At 36.5% G+C, this 20948-nt stretch overlaps 1 protein-coding gene across 1 annotated transcript in view; it reads right to left on the minus strand.

Moving 5' to 3' along the window:
• The window catches only part of LOC120255528 (endonuclease MutS2), a 53576-nt gene that overhangs the window by 13794 nt on the left and 18834 nt on the right, over positions 1–20948 (minus strand). The window contains 2 exon segments of the mRNA XM_039263335.1: positions 20083–20186; positions 20595–20677. Of these exon segments, the coding sequence (XP_039119269.1) occupies positions 20083–20186; positions 20595–20677 (187 nt within the window).

The following is a 20948-nucleotide window of genomic DNA, read 5'->3' on the forward strand; positions in this document are numbered from 1 at the left end:
GAGAAATCCTCCTTAATGTCACGGGAGAAAAAGAGAGGAATCATATCACCTAGGGTTCATGGGTGGATGATGTAGGTGTCTCGTGAGTCGAGAAGGCCGAGACAAGGACCTTGGCACGAGTGGTACTGTAGGCATAGGTACATTCACCTTTCTCCTCCTTTGGTACACTCTCAGCTCCCTATAATCCTGTGTTTCTCTTCTTTCTTCTACTGCCACCTCTATTTCAGCCTCTTCTTCCAGCTCATACTCAGTCGATTATTCCCTCAAAACAGGACCCGATCCCATCTCTAACTAAATCAGCTTTTCTCCCTAACTTTTCTCCCCCTCTCGCCCTCTACTTTCTTCACTATCTGGCGAGTCACCAAAGGGTGAGGTTACTTTGAAGAGGTAGTATGGCTCAGACTCGCGAAAAGTCACATCCATACTTACAAACAATCGCCTTTCTCCTGGGCCCCAACACACATACCCTTTTTGAGTTTCTGAGTAGCCTACGAAAACACATTCGATCGCTCTAGGATCTAACTTCCCCACTGTTGGTCTGTTGTCTCTCACAAAATACACATCCAAACACTTTCAACGCAAGAACTCCTCTATTATCACCCTTCAAAATCTCACTGGGAAACTTCCAATCCAATATTCTCGAGGGCATCCTGTTGATCAACTGAGCAGCTGTCTAGACCGCTTGCCCCATAGATAATTTGGGACATTCATCGATATCATCATACACCGGGCTACCTCTAGAAGGTGTCTGTTCTTCCGTTCTGCTATCCAATTCTGTGCCGGTGTATATGGATAAGTAGTCTAATGATGTATCCCCTGTGTAGACAAGTACTTCCCAAATGCCTTGTTAGTGTACTCTGTCCTATTATCGGATCTCAATACCTTAACTACGACACCATATTAAGTTTATATTACCTTATGAAAGTCTTTGAAACAAGCAAGTACATCATTCTTATTTTTCATCAAATACAACCAAGTAACACGAGAAAAACAATCAATAAAAGTCACAAAATATCTATAACCATTGATTGTATTTGCCGGACAAGGCCCCTACACATCAGAGTGAATAAGATCAAAAACACCAGAACTCTTATTCCCAGAGCTATGATAAGAGCTTCTGGTATGTTTTCCTAACTCACAAGCATCACAAACTAACTTTTCTTCATTTGCCCTTCCATACAATTAAGGGTACAACCGACTCAAAACAGGCAATGAAATGTGTTACATACGTCGATGATGTAGTAGAAACACCGCTACAGTGATCCCAAACACTCCTACTCCTGCCCCATCTACCAAAGATGTCAACGCTGAATCCATCCCCTCTCTGTCCATGTACCACAATCCTCTATGCCACGTGCCAGTCCCAAGTCTCCGACCTGTCCCTTCTCTGTGAAGTTCACCTTGGGAATATTAAAAGAAACAACACAATTTAGTTAGAGGATAATAGCACTGATAGACAATAGATTTACTGGAAATGAAGAAGCATACAATACATTGGACAAGGTCACTAAATCGGTACATTTAACCGTACCCTTACCAACCACAGGCTGGGCTGTGCCATCCGTTATTTGGATGCTTTCTGGAGGGGTCAAGTGAGTGAAAGAAGTGAACTCACTAGATGCCCGTCACATGTTGAGATGCACCAGAATCTATGATCCATTCTAGTGATCTAGTGGGAGATATAGAGGCAAAAGCATGTGCAGTACCTGTGGTTGAATGAGCAAAAGTAGAAAAATTACCCCTGGAGTCAGATGTGGATATCTTATCTGTCATGCTCTTCTTTCCCCCATGTTCTGCCATTCTCTGCTCCTCTTTAGCATCTCGAAGAGCTCATGCTCCTCCCTCAAGAAGAACCCGACTCTCCTCTACTATGGAACTATCATCGACGTGCTCGTAACCTCCACCTCCGCCTCCCCATAGCCCCCCACGTCCCACGACCACGACCTCCGGATTGTCTCTCACCCATCTGCCTCTATCTCCTTAGCGTGGCTTTGGACAAGCTTTTACCTGCTGGCTCACTTCTCCACAGACAGATCACCCGCGACGTCTCCCTTCCGACTCGTGATACATAGGCTCAAGGTAGCCAAAGCTGATCGAACACCTGGAAGTCTACTCGACTCGGAGCGTAGCCTCATGCGACTTTCCTCCTGTGATCATAGCGTAGACAACCCTCATCCAACGAAGGGATCTTTGTTTGAGTCGAAAGGACCGATCTCCTTCGATCAAAGGCCGGGTTTAGACGAGCCAAGAACCGCATAGTCCTCATCTGCAGATCAACTCTTTCGCTTCGCACCTGGATCACCGCAGCTCGATATAGCGAGAAATGATCAAGATCTCGCCACACTGCTCCAGCTCCATGGAGTACTCCTCGACAGATCTATCACCACGCACCACCGCTTCTATGTCGCTACCGGATCCGAACACCCCTCATGTGGTTCTCAGCCCCAACATAGGTCCTCTTCAGCTTTACCCAAATATCCTATACCTTTCGAATACCATCCACTGATGAAGCAACCTTTGGAACCATTGAGTTCAATAGCCAAGTGTAAAGCAAGCCGTGTGTGGTCCTCCACTCATCCTCCTCGGCGTTTCCACTTGTTGGCTCAGCCTTGACTCCTGTCAGGTATCCATCTAGCCTCTTCCCTACTAGAGCAGCCTTAATCCGACGCGACCAACTCAGATACGTGGCTGGTCCATCAAGCTTCAGATCTACAGGAGGGAGATCTAGCCTCAAAGGCTGTGGATATACCGGTGTCGATCCCTTCCCTTGCCGACCCAACACCAGAGCAAGGTTTTGAGCTCCGTTTCATTCAATTTTTTCATAATATCCTCCATCGATCAATCTCAAGTATCAAAGTCTAGATCATACAGATCTCACGTAACTTCCTTTCTCTTCTTAACTTGACCCAGTCTCGATCTTCTTCACCCACAAGATCAAGATCCTTTTCATTCAACCTTTCTTTCGTTTCTTGACACAATCTTGGTCCTTCAAGACATCAAGATCTAGATCAAACCCATCTCAACCCCTTCTTCGGGATCGGTGGAGTATTGGCCCCCTCACTTGGGCAAACTTCAATTGACGAAAAAGGAGAAAGGTGGTGGCCGAGTAGAGAAAAGATGGGCGGCGGTACTGTAGCTGGCGATGGTGGTACTGTAGCGGCGGCGGTACTGTTAGGGTTTTGCTAGATTTCTCTCTGCTACCATATTATTTTTAATTTGGTTCTATTCTCATTGATAAATTTTTGGGCTTATATAGAGTCTTACACCTCACTCTTATAAAAACAACCCTGGACTATTTCATAGTTACCTATTTTCCCATAGGCCCCTGAAAAACTTGAAAATATATAAACATATAATAAATCTCAACAGGAAATGAGTAAACAAGATGGAGAAGGAAAAGATAATGGCAAAGTATTTATTATTCCTCAGATACGGCCCAACTGCTATCATTAAATGTATTCACGGTATATGTATCGCGGGAAAGCTATAGAAGAGAACCATCAGTCGTTGTTGGAGTACGTCAACACACTACATAAACATGAAGAAGTTGTCTACCGTATGCTACAAGTTGCCGCAACGACAAGTAAAGAAGAGGAAAATGTCACCGAAGCATACACGATCATTTAAACAGGTGGCAAAAGGAGAAAAAAATGAAACTTGAGGACCTGGGTAATATAGGTACCTCAAAAGGAGCCGTATCAACCGACTGGTGATTTGTAGACCGGTTGTATTATACGGATCTAATATAAAATATGTATCCTAGCGTTGTACTTCAAATAATATAAGATTGTCCTATTATGTACTAGATATATTTATTGATATTAAAATGCGTATGTTTTATTGGAGTATATTGTTCCAGACTAGTATACACGTAAAGGAAATGTATAAACAGCAAAGAACCCTTAAAAAAAAATTAATACAAGTCAAACTAAACATGGGCCGAATTCTCTACATTAAGGTTATAACGATCAAACCGGCCCACGAAATGTTGAACAGCTCTAATTACAGAATTAATGAAAATTACACCGAAATTACGTAAAAAGTTCATAACATTACATTTGAATACATGGAGAAAACTCTCAGTCCGAGGTCAGAAGGTTGTCCATATTGTGAAAAACAGCCAGCATTTGTGAATCCTTAAAGCTCTCCTCAGATTGTAGTTGAACCGTATCTCCATGGTTATGCATCCTAGTTGTTGAACAAGGGTCTGTCTATGTGTTCTTTAACACGGAAATAGAGGGGATTATTCAGCTCCAAAAAAAAATACTCCCATATTAGCCCGAGTCTCTGTGATGATTTTAAGATTAATGGTGCTCAAGTCATTCTTGCATATGTGGTGTAATCCGAACGTTGAATAATCCCAATACGAGATGTAAAGATCCAATGTTTTGGCAAATATACGTTCATAATTAGACTTAAGATTATAATACTGTAAAGTAAATGCTCTGGGATCCTTTTCTCTAATAATCTGTAAAGCAGTATCTGTTGATCTAGAATTCAATGCATCGACATAAACAGAAGACAAGTCATGTCTTTCGTCCCGAGAGGATCTGCCGTCAACCTGGAATAACTCCTTGTTTGAATAAGTTGTGCCCGTGTGTGCTTAAATGTGTCTTTGTTGGATATTCCCACATTCAACATGGATACCGTTTGTATCACCCGACTAGTCGAAAGTAATGTGTCTATGAATGTCACATTTTTTAAGTCTCAATCATTTTTTTGACTCAGTTTCTCATGATATGTTGACTACATCATCTGATATTGTTCTTCCTATCCATGTTTCAATCACTCCACCTGTGCCTATGCCTAGTGTAATAATTTTGGACAAGCTTATCATCGCCGCCAACATGTACCACCACCAAATCTGCCCCCTCCGGTCATCTCCCCGGACAATGCAGATCCGTTTCTTGATGTTCCCATTTCCCTTTGCAAAGGTATTCATTCTTGTACCAAACATCCCAACTCACTTTTTGTTTTTTATGATAATCTTCACACGTCCTTCCACACCATTGTTCTTTTCTTGTATCCTGAGTCAATCCCCAGAAACTACCAGGATATGTGTCAACTTCCACAACGGCAGACGACAATAAATGAGGAAATGGAAACCTTGAAATCTCGTGGTACATGGCAGCTCGTTGGGTCTTTCCTGTTAAGCATAAAGTCGATGGTACAGTTGATCACTACAGAGCCCAGTTAGTGACCTGTGGTTTTACACAGACTTATGGTGTCGATTATGCTGAGACATTTTCACCGGTTGCTCGTCTGAATTCCAATCACATCCTACTATCGGCAGCTATGAATCGATTGTGGGCACTATGTCAACTCAATGTGAAGAATGCTTTTATCTATGGAAATTTAGTTGAGACAGTGTTTATAGAGCAACCTCCGGGGTATGTTGCTTAAGGGGAAAATCTTGTTTGCCAGCTGAAAAAGTGATCTATGGTCTGAAACAAAGTCCTCGTACATGGTTTGAAAAAATTAGTGTAATAGCAGTTGAAGATGGTTTTCACAAGTGCAATGTGGATCACTCTGTGTTCTATAAAAACACATCATCTGAATGTGTTGAACTTGCGGTATATGTCGATGACATCTTGCTTACGGGTGACGATCGAAAGGGCATTCAGAGAACTAAGGAACATTTAATGAAGCATTTCGTTACACAAGACATGGGACGACCTAGATACTTCCTTAGTATTGAGTTTGCATATTCTAAAGGAAAAATGACGCTCTCACAGCGGAAGTATATGTTAGACTTACTTAAAGAGACTGGTTTATTGGGTTGTAAACCAGATAATACACCTATTGCGCATTCACCACCCTTTTGGGAGACATCTTCCCCATCTCTCAAAGATCCGAGTCCATACAGACGTCTGATTGGCAAGCTCATTTATCTAACAGTTACTCGTCATGATATATCTTACACAGTTAGACTATTTAGGCAGTTTATGTATGAGCCAGGAGAAAGTTCATTGACAAGGTGCTCTAAGGGTTCTTGCATATGTTAAAGTAGCTCCCATCAAAGGTCTTCTTTACAAAAATCATGGTCACCTGGATGTTGCAGCCTATTCTGACTTAGGTTATACTGACGATAGAGGAGACAAAATCTACATCGGGCTTCTGTACTTATGTTAGTGGAAATTTGGTTACTTGGCACAACAAGAAGCAAAATGTGGTTTCAAGATCGAGTGCCAAAACAGAGTAAAGATCGATAACACAGACAACTTGTGAGATGGTTTGCATGCAGTTTCTTCTGAGTTAGGATTCCCCATCACGATACCTATGCAGATGTGTGATAATTAGGCCGTCATCTTCATTACAAATAATCTAATATTCCATGAGCGTACCAAGCATGTGGAGGTTGATTATCACTATGTTCGTGATATAGTACTGAGGAGAGTCATCTCAATGCCATACACTCAATCGGTTAAGCAGCTGGCGGATATCTTCACCAAGGGTTTAAATGTTAAAGTATTTAGTAATCTATGTAACAAATTGGGCATACTCGATATATATACTCCAGCTTGAGGCAGCAGTGTTAAGAGTCATGTTATAGTTTAAATTGGTTATTAGCCCATATTAGGCTCCTACCACAAAATCCTAATATTTCTCTATATATACCTTGTACTCTTTCCCTAATAAAATATATGAACTAATTTTCCTATTTTGACACATATATAACACATTCACATCCTGGCAACAATGATCAATCTCAACACTAGAGCTCCAACAAAGAAGGAATCAAGAAACTAAGAAGATTGATGGATACTTTGTAAGACCCATCTACTACAGGCACTTGTTCAGTTGTTCCTCGCTGTTCGCAAGTAATGGTTCCTCCTCATCTTATAGAGTTTTTGTTTCTTACGATCTTCCTAAAAAAATAATTCTCAAAATTCATGAGTTGTACTCTCATGCAATCAATAACATGGCATACTTTCAAAAATTCATCACATACACCCCATGTCTTAGCAGTAAAAATATAACTACAGCCAATGGATCAGTTACAACTGTAGCTAATCAGGGAGATGTTTCTGTGAATGAGCGAATATCCTCTACGTTCTGAAATTGTCTTCCAACCATGTATCAATTAGAAAACTTACCATGGATTCTAACTTGACCATAACATTGTGTATTTTAAAAACATGGCACAAACAAGATGATTAGACTTGCTGAAAAGTGATAGTGGACGAGAGACATAGACAAAACAATGTCAAGGCACCATGCAAGTGAAGGCGAGAGCTAGTAGCCCAACCATTGCTGAGGCATTGTGTTGAAGTGGCCGGGAAGTATGGCAGATGCACACTCGACTATAACAAGGAGCTAGGCAAGGGACTACTAAGACACAGTGGGGTAAGTCATAGGCGAGTGTGCTATTAATAGGTGCACGCGCCGACTAAGACTAGAAATCAAGCACAAGCTTTTAATAGGTTTTCATTGTAGCCTAATAAAAAAACCACTAGCTTTTATTGTACAACACAAGATTGAGTTTTGTGTAAAATAAGTGTTTCTTGCTTATCTTCATTGTTTTTCTCTGTTGGAAATATAGTGCCACATCGGTTGTGTGATAGAAGTGTAATGGGTTTATATATAAGTATAGGGGTTGAGCCACTAAGTCTTGAGACTTTTTGGTGTAAGACCCCTAAGCCCATATAGAGCCCATATAGGACCCACTAGTACCAAAATATAAAAATCTAACATAGTATCAGAAAAATATAGTGGAGCCCAATATATATTTACACAAGTGGTGTAAGACCTCTGAGACACAAGTAGTGTACAATTCCATGTGTCTAGGACCTCTGAGACGCAAAATAGTGTACAAGTCCTGGTAAACAGACCTCTGGTGTACAAGTCTGAGCAAGTTCGACAGAGTTGAACTTGAGAGAGGGTGTTGGAAATATAGTACCACATCTGTAAGCCCCACCCTTTAATCAAATCCTAGCCACTGCTTTTATCTTTTAATCCTAGCCGTTGGTTTTACTTTTAATCTTGGCCATTGATTTTGTTATTGTTTAATTTCAAAACCCTAGCCGTCTCTTTAGCTTCTTTGGTTTTAGATCACCGTTTAGGGAAAGAGAGAGAGAGAGAGAGACTTGCCTCATCTCTTTCTCTTCCTTTTTGCGGGTGGTGTCGGCGTCGAGGACGGGAGAAGGGTCTCATCGTCACGGATTTCTTTTCACTGTTATTGTTGAGGTAAGATTCTGAGTTTTTGTTATTGCTCTTTCTTATGCTTGTTTGTGACATGTTACTAGTTAGGGTTAGGGTTTGGTGAGAATTGATTTGATTTTAATTTGAGGATAAAATTCAGAAAGTCCCTGTTAGCACAGTAGAGATCTCTAATTTATTTCGAAGATCTAGAGATGGAATTTGGAAGAGATCAAAATAGAAAACTAGTAGATCGAGATCTTATTTAGCTTGCTACCAAATTTCAGAATGTTTGGAGTAGTATCCTGCAAATTATAAATTTCTAGACGCAGGTGACGCGGACAGGATTTTCTGTTCAGCCCTTGAACAGTTTTTGATTATTTTCATAATTGTAAGTTCTGTTTTAGATTTATATTTATATAATAAAATTATATAGGACGATGTTATATTTGACTCTGCAAAATTTCAGAATTTTTAGCCATGTAAATTGTGAGATATGATCAGATTTCTGTAGGTGTGCTCAATACTATTTCTGCAGAGAATATAACAATTTCTTAGACAATTTGATGGTCTTGTATATGGAATTTGGAGAAGAGTAATATAACAAAGTTATATAGTTTGATGTTACCTAAATACCTGCAAAATTTCAGATTTTATACATCTGTAGTTTTTGAGATATAACCCTATTGGTATAAGTGTCTCGGATGATATTTCTGTGCATAGCCTAAAGATATTTCTGTGAAGATTGAATTGGTATAAGTGTCTCAGATTGTATTACTTTTGAAGTTATATGTTGTGAGATATTTTTTATTGCAATAGACATGTCTGAAGCTGTTGGTTTACATAAGTATGATTTTTAATACTGGTGGCTTAAATTCTGTAGGTCTCAAATCATTGTGAGGTTTGGATATGTTTTAGATGAAGATGCCTAGTTTTCTCATAAGTTTGAAATTTTTGATTTGGGTTAGAATTTGCAAAGCTACGCTGATTTTAATCTTAAGGTTTGTAGGTGAGTTGGTTATTGGTCTTGACCTTGGTAATTTTGTTAGTGTTTGATTTGTTTTTGCATTCGTGTGAATTTTAGAATTTGTTTACTTGTAATTCGATGGGTTATTCCCAAATTAGGACTTCTCGAGAAATACTCGATTGGTGTAAGAATTCACAAAATCTAGTCATTAATCGGTATCCTACATATAAATCATATTATATGTATATACTCTAGTTTTTCGAACATCCGAAAATTTTTGAGAAAAAAATAATGATTTTATGTATTTATTTATATTTTTGAATTATTTGTTTATCATTATTTTTTTGGAATTATTTTTAAATTATTTTAAAGTTCCAGCTTAATGATATTTTTATTTTTGGATTAGAATTAATTGAAAGGTTTAAATATTTTTATTTACATTTTGGATTACTTAATTTTTTTGAATTCCGGATATTTATTTACTTTTCCGATTAATTACTATTGTGTTTTTTTTATTATCTATTCATGTTTGGATTCAATTAACTGGATTATTTTGATATGAAAAATGGGATCATGTGACTGCAAATTACTTGCATTTTGCCCAGTATGAATTTTGATAGTTTATTGTTTTGTAAACATGAAATATTTTAACAAAGTACTCGTAGTCCCCAAACTAACTTTGCAATAACCCTGTCACTGGGGGTTAAACACTAACCGTGTCGACATGTACTCTGATATAGAAACTATAGTTTCCCACCTCTTTCCGTCGGTGAAGAATAACGGTCTTTGATAAATCTGGCTCGGGTCACCGAGGGTAAACTTATGAGTTCTGATATTCTGGCTCGGGTCACCGAGGATAAATATGAGTTCTGTTATTTTGTTTTGGCAATAGTTGTTTGGGGGACCTATATGCTTGGTTTTAACATCTATGTTTATTTGAAATAAATTTGATTTCTGATTTTGATTTTGATAATTTTTTATTTTTGCAAATAATCCCTATAATTTTTTAGTGGGTGCTTACTGGGCTGTCAAGCTCATAATTTATTGTTTAATATCTTTTCAGATCAAGAGTAGAGTTGAGTGGCGGATAGCTTAGCGGGGATCGTTAGGCAATCGTCAATATTAGCATGTATTAAGTCCCGTTTTTTGTGTGGCTATGTTTTATTTGTATAAGTTTATATTGGTTTTTGCAATCCACTAAGTTTGATTCTTTGTTCTGTTTTGAATCAGGTTTTGAGGCCTTATATGCCTACATGGTTTCGGCCTCGTAGGTGTACGGCCGTTTGTCGGCGTCCCAAGTCCATAGAGCTGGGTTCGGGGCGTGATAACATCGGTTGTGTGATAGAAGTGTAATGGGTTTATATATAGGTATAGGGGTTGAGCCACCAAGTCTTGAGACTTTTTGGTGTAAAACCCCTAACCCCATATAGAGCCCATATAAGGCCCACTAGTACCAAAATATAAAATCTAACATTCTCTTTTGTAGTAATGTAAGTTTTGGAAAAAAGAAGGCTAAGAACAAGTTCGCTAACTTAATAAACCATCCTGGAAGACAAAGGTACCAGAGCCAAGTAGATGATGGTAAAAGAAACAAAGGGCAAGTTGGACCGTCTAGAGGATACAGTCAGTCAATGGTATATGGAGAAAAATATTCAGAAGGTAATAGCAAGTATCCTTCACTTTCCGAAAAGTGTGGCAATTTTAATATCAAGGTGTTAGAATTGTCCCCAGTTCACAAGAAAATTTTATCTCCAAAGTTGACGATGGTAAGAGAAACAAAGGACAAGTTGGACCGTCTAGAGGATACCATTGATAAGTAATAAATTATAGTATATTTTTATTAGATTTTGGTTTCATTTCTTAGTTGATCATGCATCTTTCCCTGTGTTTTTAATTAATTTTACTCTTCTAGTTCAAGTTACTGCATTTTATCAGTTTACATATAGATAGGTGGAGTTCAGCCTTTATTTGAAACACGGCGACCTGTGGCAGTTACCACACCTATGGATCATAGTGTAAAAATTTAAAAGATTAAAACACTAGAAGAAGCACAACCCACCCTTGCTAGCTAACATAGCCTAGATCTTTGCCGCCGTCACAACCCTAATTTAACCATTTTCTATATAAGCCCAAGAAAAGAATTTCAAAGCATCTTTGACTCTACAAGAACAAGGAGACGATTTCTCTAAGGGTTGGAGATCATCTAAAGCTATAAAAGAGGAGAAAGAAGACAAAGATCAAGGGAAAAGATTAATCGATCTACAAGAACATCACGTGTGGAGGATCAAGAGTTTCTTCTTCTTATTCTGATTTATTCCATGTTTAGATCTATGATGAATATGAACCTTTTAGTTTATAAATCGAACACGAGCGAGTAGATTATGATTTCTTGAAGGTAACTAATGTCCGAGAACTTAAAGGATCTAATTAGATTCAATTACCACAAAAGTAGGAGTTGTTCTAAGTTAGATATCTCGCTATATTCTGAAAAAAAAATAGTATCTTAGGATGTTCCATCTTCAAAGCAATTAAACTAAACCGAAAAAGAGTCAATACGAAGTCTTTTACCTATCATTGTGGTGAATCTTAATCCTAGAAGCCCTTGAAATCTAAATTTTGTTAATTTTAGTTTTCATTACTTAGTATTTCCACAATTCACATACCTATCAATTCGTCTAAATAACCCTAATTGTAAGAAATTGGTAATTAGCAACAAAGTCCTTGTGGGAAAGATATTTATTTACTACTTAAATGATCCGTGCTCTTGCAGGTACGCATCAACAGTCAATCAATAATATGTGGAGAAAATATTCGGAAGATGATAGCCAGCATCCTTCACTTTCTAAAAGGTATGGCAATTTACCAAGATGTTAGAATTATCCCCAGTTCTCAAGGAAATTTTATCTCCAGAGTTGCAAACTCTTGCTACAAAAATGAACTTTATAAAAGAGGCGATCTTTCTAGACTCCAGCTTGTGAAAAACAACAGTAGAATTAAAATTCTAGAATGCCAAAGATTTAGCAAATTTTCCTTGGAAAATGGAGGAATACTTCAAGATAGCCAAAGTCCCAAAAGTTGAGCAAGAACCCCTTGTAGGTATGTACCTAATAGGAGATGCAAAAGTTTGGTGTGTCACACACGCCAAGAAGATGATGGTTATGTTGGCCAAGTATCTATAGCACTTAGGAGGAATTCACATTCTTGTTACTGGATATCAAGGGTATGCCTAAGGAAAAAAAGCTCTTTAATTTTCCTTCAAGGTAACAGTCTTTCTTGGGCATAACTAGAAATCCAAAAACAAGACGCAAAATACTTGTCTTTAGCTATTACTTAGGCATTGGTAGGTTTTCAGGTCTCCAAAGCACTTGAAAGAGAGAAGCGAAGAACATACTCAAAGAAAAGAGCTTCAAAAGAAGTTGGAAAAGACTTTCCAAAGAAGCCATTTGTTAGTAATCACAAAAGAGAATGCCAAACTTCAAAGCAAACAAAGCAAGATAAAATATAAGGATATTAGTGTGTTTCATATACAACGACCCCCACTGAGCCCATAATTGTCAGACAAAGAAGAAACTCTATGCTTTGGTGACTGAATAAGATAGTGACTTGGAATCCCTACCTCCAGTCAATCCTTTACAACTACTGGGAACTCTTAGAACAATAAAGTGTAACTCACCTTTGCCACTTATGAATATGACCATTTCTTGAAAAGAATGATAAGGAGGTCGATGCCATGGTAGATACTCATGTTGTTGATTATGTGGCAGCATAGCTGGGACTTGATCTAGGCAAACATACACCACACATGTCGAACCAAGAGCATTAGCTCTAAAGCATAACTAATGGCAGGGATTGGCATCATTTATGACAACCAACTTGGGTTCTTAGATGGGCAAAACAAACTTGGTGGTGGTGTCACTTGATAATTTTGAAATCATACTGCATATTGATTTTCTTTTATCAGCAAAATGTGTTGTGGTGCCTTAGGAGGAATCAATTGTATGGATGAAAAGAAGCAATGTTTCATTATAAGCATACTATAAGGAAAGGAAAAAAAAGGTTGTCTTGTCATCTGCCATGGAACTAAAACTTCAATCTTCACTGAATTCAAAGATAGGATGCCTCTTAAACCCCCTAAGCAACTTCCACCAAGAAGCATTGTAGATCATTGGATTGATCTAGCCCTTAAAGCAAAACCTTAGGCCAGGGACCCTAGTGGATACCCCGTTTGGAACTACAAGAGTTGAGCAACTAGCCGACGCAACTATTGTGGTGTATGTGCACCTTCGACAGCTCATTATGGTGCTCTTGGTTCCAAAATAAGCAACATAGGTTTCTTCCACTCTGCATTGAGCCCTTAACAATGTTATAATGAAGAACAAGTACTTGTAGCATGATTTTTCATAGAGCCTTGGAATGACCGAATGAGCAAGATGACACAGGACAATATTAGGACAATAACATTTAACGTCAAGTTTCAATATTTCATAGAAATAAGATAAGACAGAGGAAAACAAAAGACCGTTTTATTTATGAAAACTAGATTATAACAAACTTCCTCCTAAACCATACCATGATGTATATGGAATGACAGAATGTCGGCAAATAGGAATTGGGATGCTCTTCATAAACTCCTAATGCATCTCCGTCTTTCTTATTAGTGCACCTATAACATACCAAAATATTTAACATCTTATAAATAGAACGTAGTAGCAATTCTCTCAACAGAATTCGAAGAGGCGTATCAATGGCGAGGCCTTCCATCTTATCTATTGCAAAGCTCTATCCTCCAATCCATCAGGTTTAATTGTGATAGATTGGTGCATTTTAGCTTGAGATTTTGGTTTTTGTTCATAATTTTGCCCTTTTATTGATATGTGCTTTGATTTTTCCTTGTGATTATTTTATAAATTGTTTAAATTTACTGGTTGGATTAAGATATGATCAATTCAGTTGTGTTTTCTATTGATTATATTGGCTGATTTTAATTTTTCTCATGTATTTGAAGTTAGTTTCCTCATTTTCCATGGAATTGAGCTTCAATTTTTACTTAATAAGCTGTCAGTACTGGAATGCATGTTAAAAAAAAAACCTTTTTTTCCATTTTTTTCTTAACATGTTATGTAATATCTTTGAAATGGTTTGGCATTGATTCTAAATTTAACCCATAAATGTTTGAGAAAGCTGTGAAAGCCATATCTATCTGTAGCTATCTTCCAAACCTTGATGAGATATGAGTATTGGAGTCAAAACTTGCCTATAATTTTATTGTCAAAGGTCTTTTATTGGAGGCCATAAATCATTCTTTTCTGGTGGTTGACTACTGCTATCAGGAGGGTGGAAAGGATGAGGACGGTGGCGGAAGGGAACATGCCGGTGTGGGGTGAAATTTTAATTTACATATGCTAAATTAAAAACTTGGTATTGACAAACTAGAATATGGAAAGATCTTTTGGAAATTGTTAAATAGTGTGGAAATTTTTTTATTATTTTTCAAATATTGACACTAAAATGCTTTGACATGGTATGTCAAAGCAAAACATATTGCATGCCGAATTAGTCATTTGCTACCTTCCTTTAGAATAACCTAAGGCTAAAGTTGGTATAAATAGACTTAAGATGAGTGAGCTGATATACCAGACCAAGAAGTAACACAAATTAACTTAATAGTTATAATTTGGATGATTAAACTACTTTGTATTTGAATTATTTGTCTATATACAATATTATCTCAAAACCACCAAAATTACAAAAAAAACGGAAGCAAAACAAGTGAATTTAACAAATATATATATATATATATATATATATATACATATAATGTAGTAACAGTTTTTCTCAAGAGTGCTCAAAGAGGTGTATCAATGATGACTCCCTCCAACCACGGCGCCGAGAACGGCAGCGCCAAGAAAAGGAGGAAGGTGGCTGAAACCCCTAAGAATCCTAAACATAAGGATTTGATGAAATCCTCGCCCCGCCTCACCCTACTTTCATTTCTTCCTTCATATTCTCCATCATCCAGTTTAGGTCCTGGCTCATAGGGTTAAAAGGTTAAACCACATACCATGATGGGTTTAATAACTATGCTCATATCACATTCAAAAATATCTAGACCGTCAAATTTCCTGATAGAACTAAGAGCTAGATAGAGTGCTATGATCAGATAGATAGAACCCCAATCAATTCAAATTCAAAACATTAACTCGCTCCCACCTTCACTTTCCATCATCACACTATAACATTACGGTATTCATACATGTTTGAGTACCCCCTCTCCAATTACCCTTTTCTTTCTCTTGAACTCGATCTCAGATCGCTGACCTTTCTCTTATCTAGTGACGATAAAAAAAGAAAAAGAAGGAAGATGAGTGAGCCATGCAGAGATGGGTGTTTGGCCTCAAGAAAAGCAGAAGAAGCTAATACATTTGTTTATTTTGTTTTTTCTTTCTTTCGGAGGTTTTTGTTATAATCTTGGGTTGATTGATAATTGTTCAGAGAAACATCAATAAATTAAAGTGATGCAAGAAGTTTAAGTGATTATTAGACAAGTTGTTCAGAGAAACATCAATTAGAATTCTTCCTAATAAGTTGTTAGACAAGTTCAAGTGATGCAAGAAGTTTAAGCTTGACATGTTCAAAGGAGTTTTTAATTTAACATGGGTAAATCAAAATTTCATCAACAAAGAATAATATTAACAAGAGAAAAAGAAGGGAAAGAGGAAAAAGGAGCAATAAAGGCAGAGGCGAAAAGACCATCAATAATAGCAGAGAAGGTATTTTCACTACTGTTGATCCTCTTATGGCGGAGAAAAAGTGCTCTTGTTTGCCTTCGCCAATATTGAAGTTGGACTTCTCCAATTGGCCAAATCATGTTACAAAGATGAAGCCCTTCCTGCTTTCGGTTGATGATCAAGCAAGAGCTGATGCGGTACATGTACAAGAGAGTGGTATTAAGGCATCCTGTGAATTCTTCAAATAATCAAGTTCCAGCGATGATGGGGACGATGATGATGATGATGAGAAGGAGAAGGATGAGGAGGTTGAGGATGTGATGAAGGAAGAGGATGCCAAGTCTACGGCTTTTAGGTATTTCTTAGGATGAGGTGGTTTTTCAAGTATGATATCTATCATTATTAATTTCATAATTTGATAAATAATGTTTTACTTTTATAAATAAATACTTTAAACTTATCACAAAGAAAAATAATCTATTTGGATTTTTAAATCATTAAAAATATTATTCTAATAATTCTTTTATTAGTGTTTCTTAAAAATATTAAAGTTACATATCTAATAGTTTAAACCCAAATAAAATTGTTTGAGCCTGAAATCCTATCAGGGCCTCAATACAGTCATATATTGTTTTTGAGCACATCTATGGCCATTGTCACAAGCCTTCCCTATTCAAATTTATTTTGTCCTCTTTCTCATAGATCACTTTTTGAGGTACTTCGGAAGTAACCACTCCTCATTGTACGCCTCTTCGAGCTCTATTGAAAAAAAACTGTTACTTGTTAAATTCCCTTGTTTGCGTCGGGTTTTTTGTAATTTTGATGATTTTAAGATAATACTGTATATAGACAAATAATTCAAACACAAAAGTAGTTTAATCATCCAAATTATAATTATTTAGTCAATTTGTGTTACTTCTTGGTCTGATATATCAGCCCACTCATCCTAAGTCTATTTATAGTTTTATACCAACTTTAACCTTAGGTTATTCTAAAGGAAGGTAGCGCATGACTAATTCGGCATGCAGTATGTTTTGCTTTGACATGGCCCTGTCAAAGCATTTTTGTGCCAATATTTGAAAAATAATAAAAAAAAATCCACACTATTTAACAATTTCCAAAGGATCTTTCCATATTCTAATTTATCAATACCAAGTTTTTAATTTAGCGTGTGTAAATTAAAATTCCACCCCACCCCAGCATGCCCCCTTCCGCCACCATCCGCATCCTTTCCACCCTCCTGATAGCAGTAGTCAACCGCCAGAAAAGAATGATTTATGGCCTCCAATAAAAGACCTTTGACAATAAAATTATAGCCAAATTTTGACTCCAATACTCAAATTTCATCAAGGTTTGGAAGATAGCTAAAGATAGATATAGCTTTCACAGCTTCCTCAAACATTTCTGGTTTAAATTTAGAAATCAATGCCAAACCATTTCAAAGCTATTACATAACATGCTAAGAAAAAATGAAAAAAAAGGTTTTTTTTTAACATGCATTCCATTACTGACAGCTTATTAAGTAGAAGTTGAAGCTTAATTCCATGGAAAATGAGGAAACTAACTTCAAATACATGAGAAAAATTAAAATCAGCCAATATAATCAATAGAAAGCACAACAGAATTGATCATATCTCAATCAAAACAGGAAATTTAAACAATTTATAAAAATAATCACAAGGAAAAATCAAAGCACATCTCGAACAAAAACCAAAATCTCAACCTAAAATGCACCAATCAATCACAATCAAACCTGATGGATTGGAGGATAAAGCTTCGCAACATATAGGAAAATCTTAGGCATCTGCCTCCATTTGAATAAGAATTCCTGGTTTAGATTCTCTGGGATTTCAATCACTTTCTTCCTTTTTCTTGGCACTGCCGCTCTCGTCAGCGTCATCAATGGAGGGCTTCACCATTGATACGCCTCTTCGAGCTTTGTTGAGAGAATTACTAATACGTTCTATTTATGGAGAATTGGTTATAAACCCCTCAAAAGTTCTATAATTGCATATTTACCCTCCGAAAAAACATAATTGTATATATACCCCTGAAAAATATAGGTAATTGCGGATATGCCATTACTGTTAGATTCAGGTAATCAAACTTGATTAACTATGGTTATAACTTGGATTAAGATATACAAAAGGTCTAAAATAACCCTTGTACAACTTTAAAAAAACTTTTCAAGGGTATATATGCAATGGTATAATGGTAATTTTATATATTTGTTGTTTGTTAATAGATGATTTTTCAACTAATTTGAACCCCAAGGGTATATACGCAATTATGTATATTATTCAAGGGTATTTATGCAATTAACTTTTATTCAGGGGCAAATATGCAATTTCAAAATTTTTTAGGGGTACACCTGCAAAAGCCCCTTCTATTTTTAAGTTGTTAAATATTTTGGTATGTTGTAGGCACACTAATAATAAAGACGGAGATGCATCAAGAGTTTATGAAGAGCATCCCGATTACTGTTTGCCGACATTCTCTCATTCCATTTACATCATGGTATGCTTTAGGAGGAACTTTGTCATAATCTAGTTTCATAAATAAAACAGCCTTTTGTTTTCCTCTGTATTATCTTACTTTTATGAAATATTGAAACTTGGCATTAAATGTTATTGTCCTAATATTGTCCTGTGTCATCTTGCTCATTCGGTCATTCCAAGGCTCCATAAAAAATCTTTCCGAACATTTTACATACAACCATAAGAATTATGTAGTTGAATTCAATTATAGACGTAATTTCAGGTTTCCTATTCCTGATGATAAATTTCTAATTCTAATCTCTCAAGGTAAGCGTCTGTTTCTACCTATTTAGGAGTGTTAAAAGAAACGGGAGGGTAGGCAGCACAACAAAAGATTTCAAATAATGGAAACCTTTTTGAGTTTTAGGCTGGAAAATGTTGCTCTTTTCCTTGGATTAAATTGTAATGGGCTTGTGGTGGATTTCAAGAGGCAACAAGCACATAATGAATTCAAGGGGAAAATACCTTGAAAAAAGCATTGACCGGCATCAAGACACTAGAGAGGATCTATTATGACAATAAATCAATCATCAATATTGCACACAATCCGATACAACATAACTGCACAAAACACATTGAGGTTAATAAGCATTTCATCAAGGAAAAGTTAGATAGCGGTTTGACATAAACACTATTCATTTCTACAAGTGGTTAGTTGCAAAAGCACTCATTTAAAGATTATCTAGTGCTAGCTTTCTAAAAGTGACAAACAAGCTGGGATTGAGAATATTCATTCACTTGGGAGTGTTGGAAAATTTTCATAATTTGAGAAAAGTCTCTTTGGGGAACTTGCTAAAGATCGGCTTTGATAAATTTGTATAATATTATGTATGCTATTCAATGTAATTAAAAGCGCTAAGCACCCTTGGGGCAATGAGAATGTAAATCACCTGAGGCGCTAAGCGCCACCTGGCGCTCACCTCAGCGACATGAAGTGCTATTTAAAAAATAAAAAATAAAAATATAGAAAATAACATTGAAATTGAAACTTAAATTAATATAATAATCATCTACTAAAATATTGAAGATCCAAAATAAAATCATTAACATAAAACCATAAACGACAACCTAAACTTTCAAGTTGAGTTCGCAAGACCTAATTTAGAATCTTAATTCTAGTCCAATCATTATCTTTGTTAGTCTTTTCCTTTAGTTTTCTTATGAAGTTTCTTTTTTTATAAATATCTTTCTTGTTTTATTTCTTTCTTTGTTTTATTCTCTTCTAAAAAGTCTTCATATTCCAAAAAGTTGCCTTAATTTATTTTGAAAAAATAGAAAACTACACTTTTCATGTATAATTGTTTATGTTTCCTAAACAACATTTATTACTCTATAATATAGTTTCCTAAATAGCATTTCAAAAATGTTAAAAAAAAAACTAACTAAGGCAAGGTTTTTCTTGCTTTTTTTGCCTTGCACTTGGGCTGAAAGCGCTTGCTTAGGCAGTGCTTCTTTGATGGCGCTTCACTTAGTGGGTTATGAGGCTCTATAGCCTCGCCTCGCCTCACTTGGGCACTTTTTGCGCTTTTTATTAAGACTGGTGCTATTTAAACTTAAGTATGTTATCTAGAATAGTTTTTTAGTTAATAGTTTCTAGAAATAATTTTCCCCGCTGTATACGAAGCCTTGTACCCAGCCATAAAGCAATTTCATGAGTAAATAAGGAATACAAATGAATTAAGTTCAAAGTTTTGAAGATTGATTTGTTTACCTGATTAATTTCAGCACTATCTGCTCCATGTAATTTACGGGCATTGTCTAGTATATTTGAGGGCATCCCTAATCTTTCTGCAATATTAATTGCATTTGATCGACCTGCAAAATTAAGGTAGCAGCATGGGCATTGCATATGATTATAGACAATCAATCATAAATAGGTTAGATGAAGAAATCATAATGTTTATACATTAAGCAAGTTTGTCAGCACACAAAGAGGAATGGTGAGTCATAGGAGATTCCATCACTCTCACTGTGCTGTAAAATGCTAAAATACTAATTATATGTGTGTATATATAAATAAATTGTCAGCAGATGATACAAGGGAAATTTAGACTAGGTTGGCATCCTTCTTAAACATAGGAATATTCTATTTCTCAGGTAAATTCCATGGATAAAAGAGATAACTATCAATCCATTTTCTTGCCGACTGCCATTAGTACAATAAGAAAAGGTCATTGTGCAATAAACAGTGAAAAAGTCATTGTATATGCGCAGAAGAAGAACCTGGTACTCCCCAAAGGATCTTATATGTTGGCCTTAAACTATCTTCATCAAATTCTACAGATGCATTCTCAAACACATGATTACTGCAAAGGAGAGATAGTAGAAATACAATGAATATGGCAACATATGAATAATCATACAAAAAACTAAAATTAAGTTACATGAAAATATTTCAAGGCAAGAAATCAGATGATAAGAAAATGCATCACATGCCATGTGTTACATTATTATTTTAATGATTGCTGGTGAGAACTTGCCCTGCAGTATGCAACTCATGCTACATCAAGAAAGGGCTCGGACCAGATGTGACATCATTGATGAGGAAAACGATGAAGACATCTAATATTGTTAGAA

This window comes from Dioscorea cayenensis, unplaced genomic scaffold (genome assembly GCF_009730915.1).
Source record: "Dioscorea cayenensis subsp. rotundata cultivar TDr96_F1 unplaced genomic scaffold, TDr96_F1_v2_PseudoChromosome.rev07_lg8_w22 25.fasta BLBR01001049.1, whole genome shotgun sequence".
Lineage (NCBI taxonomy): Eukaryota > Viridiplantae > Streptophyta > Magnoliopsida > Dioscoreales > Dioscoreaceae > Dioscorea > Dioscorea cayenensis.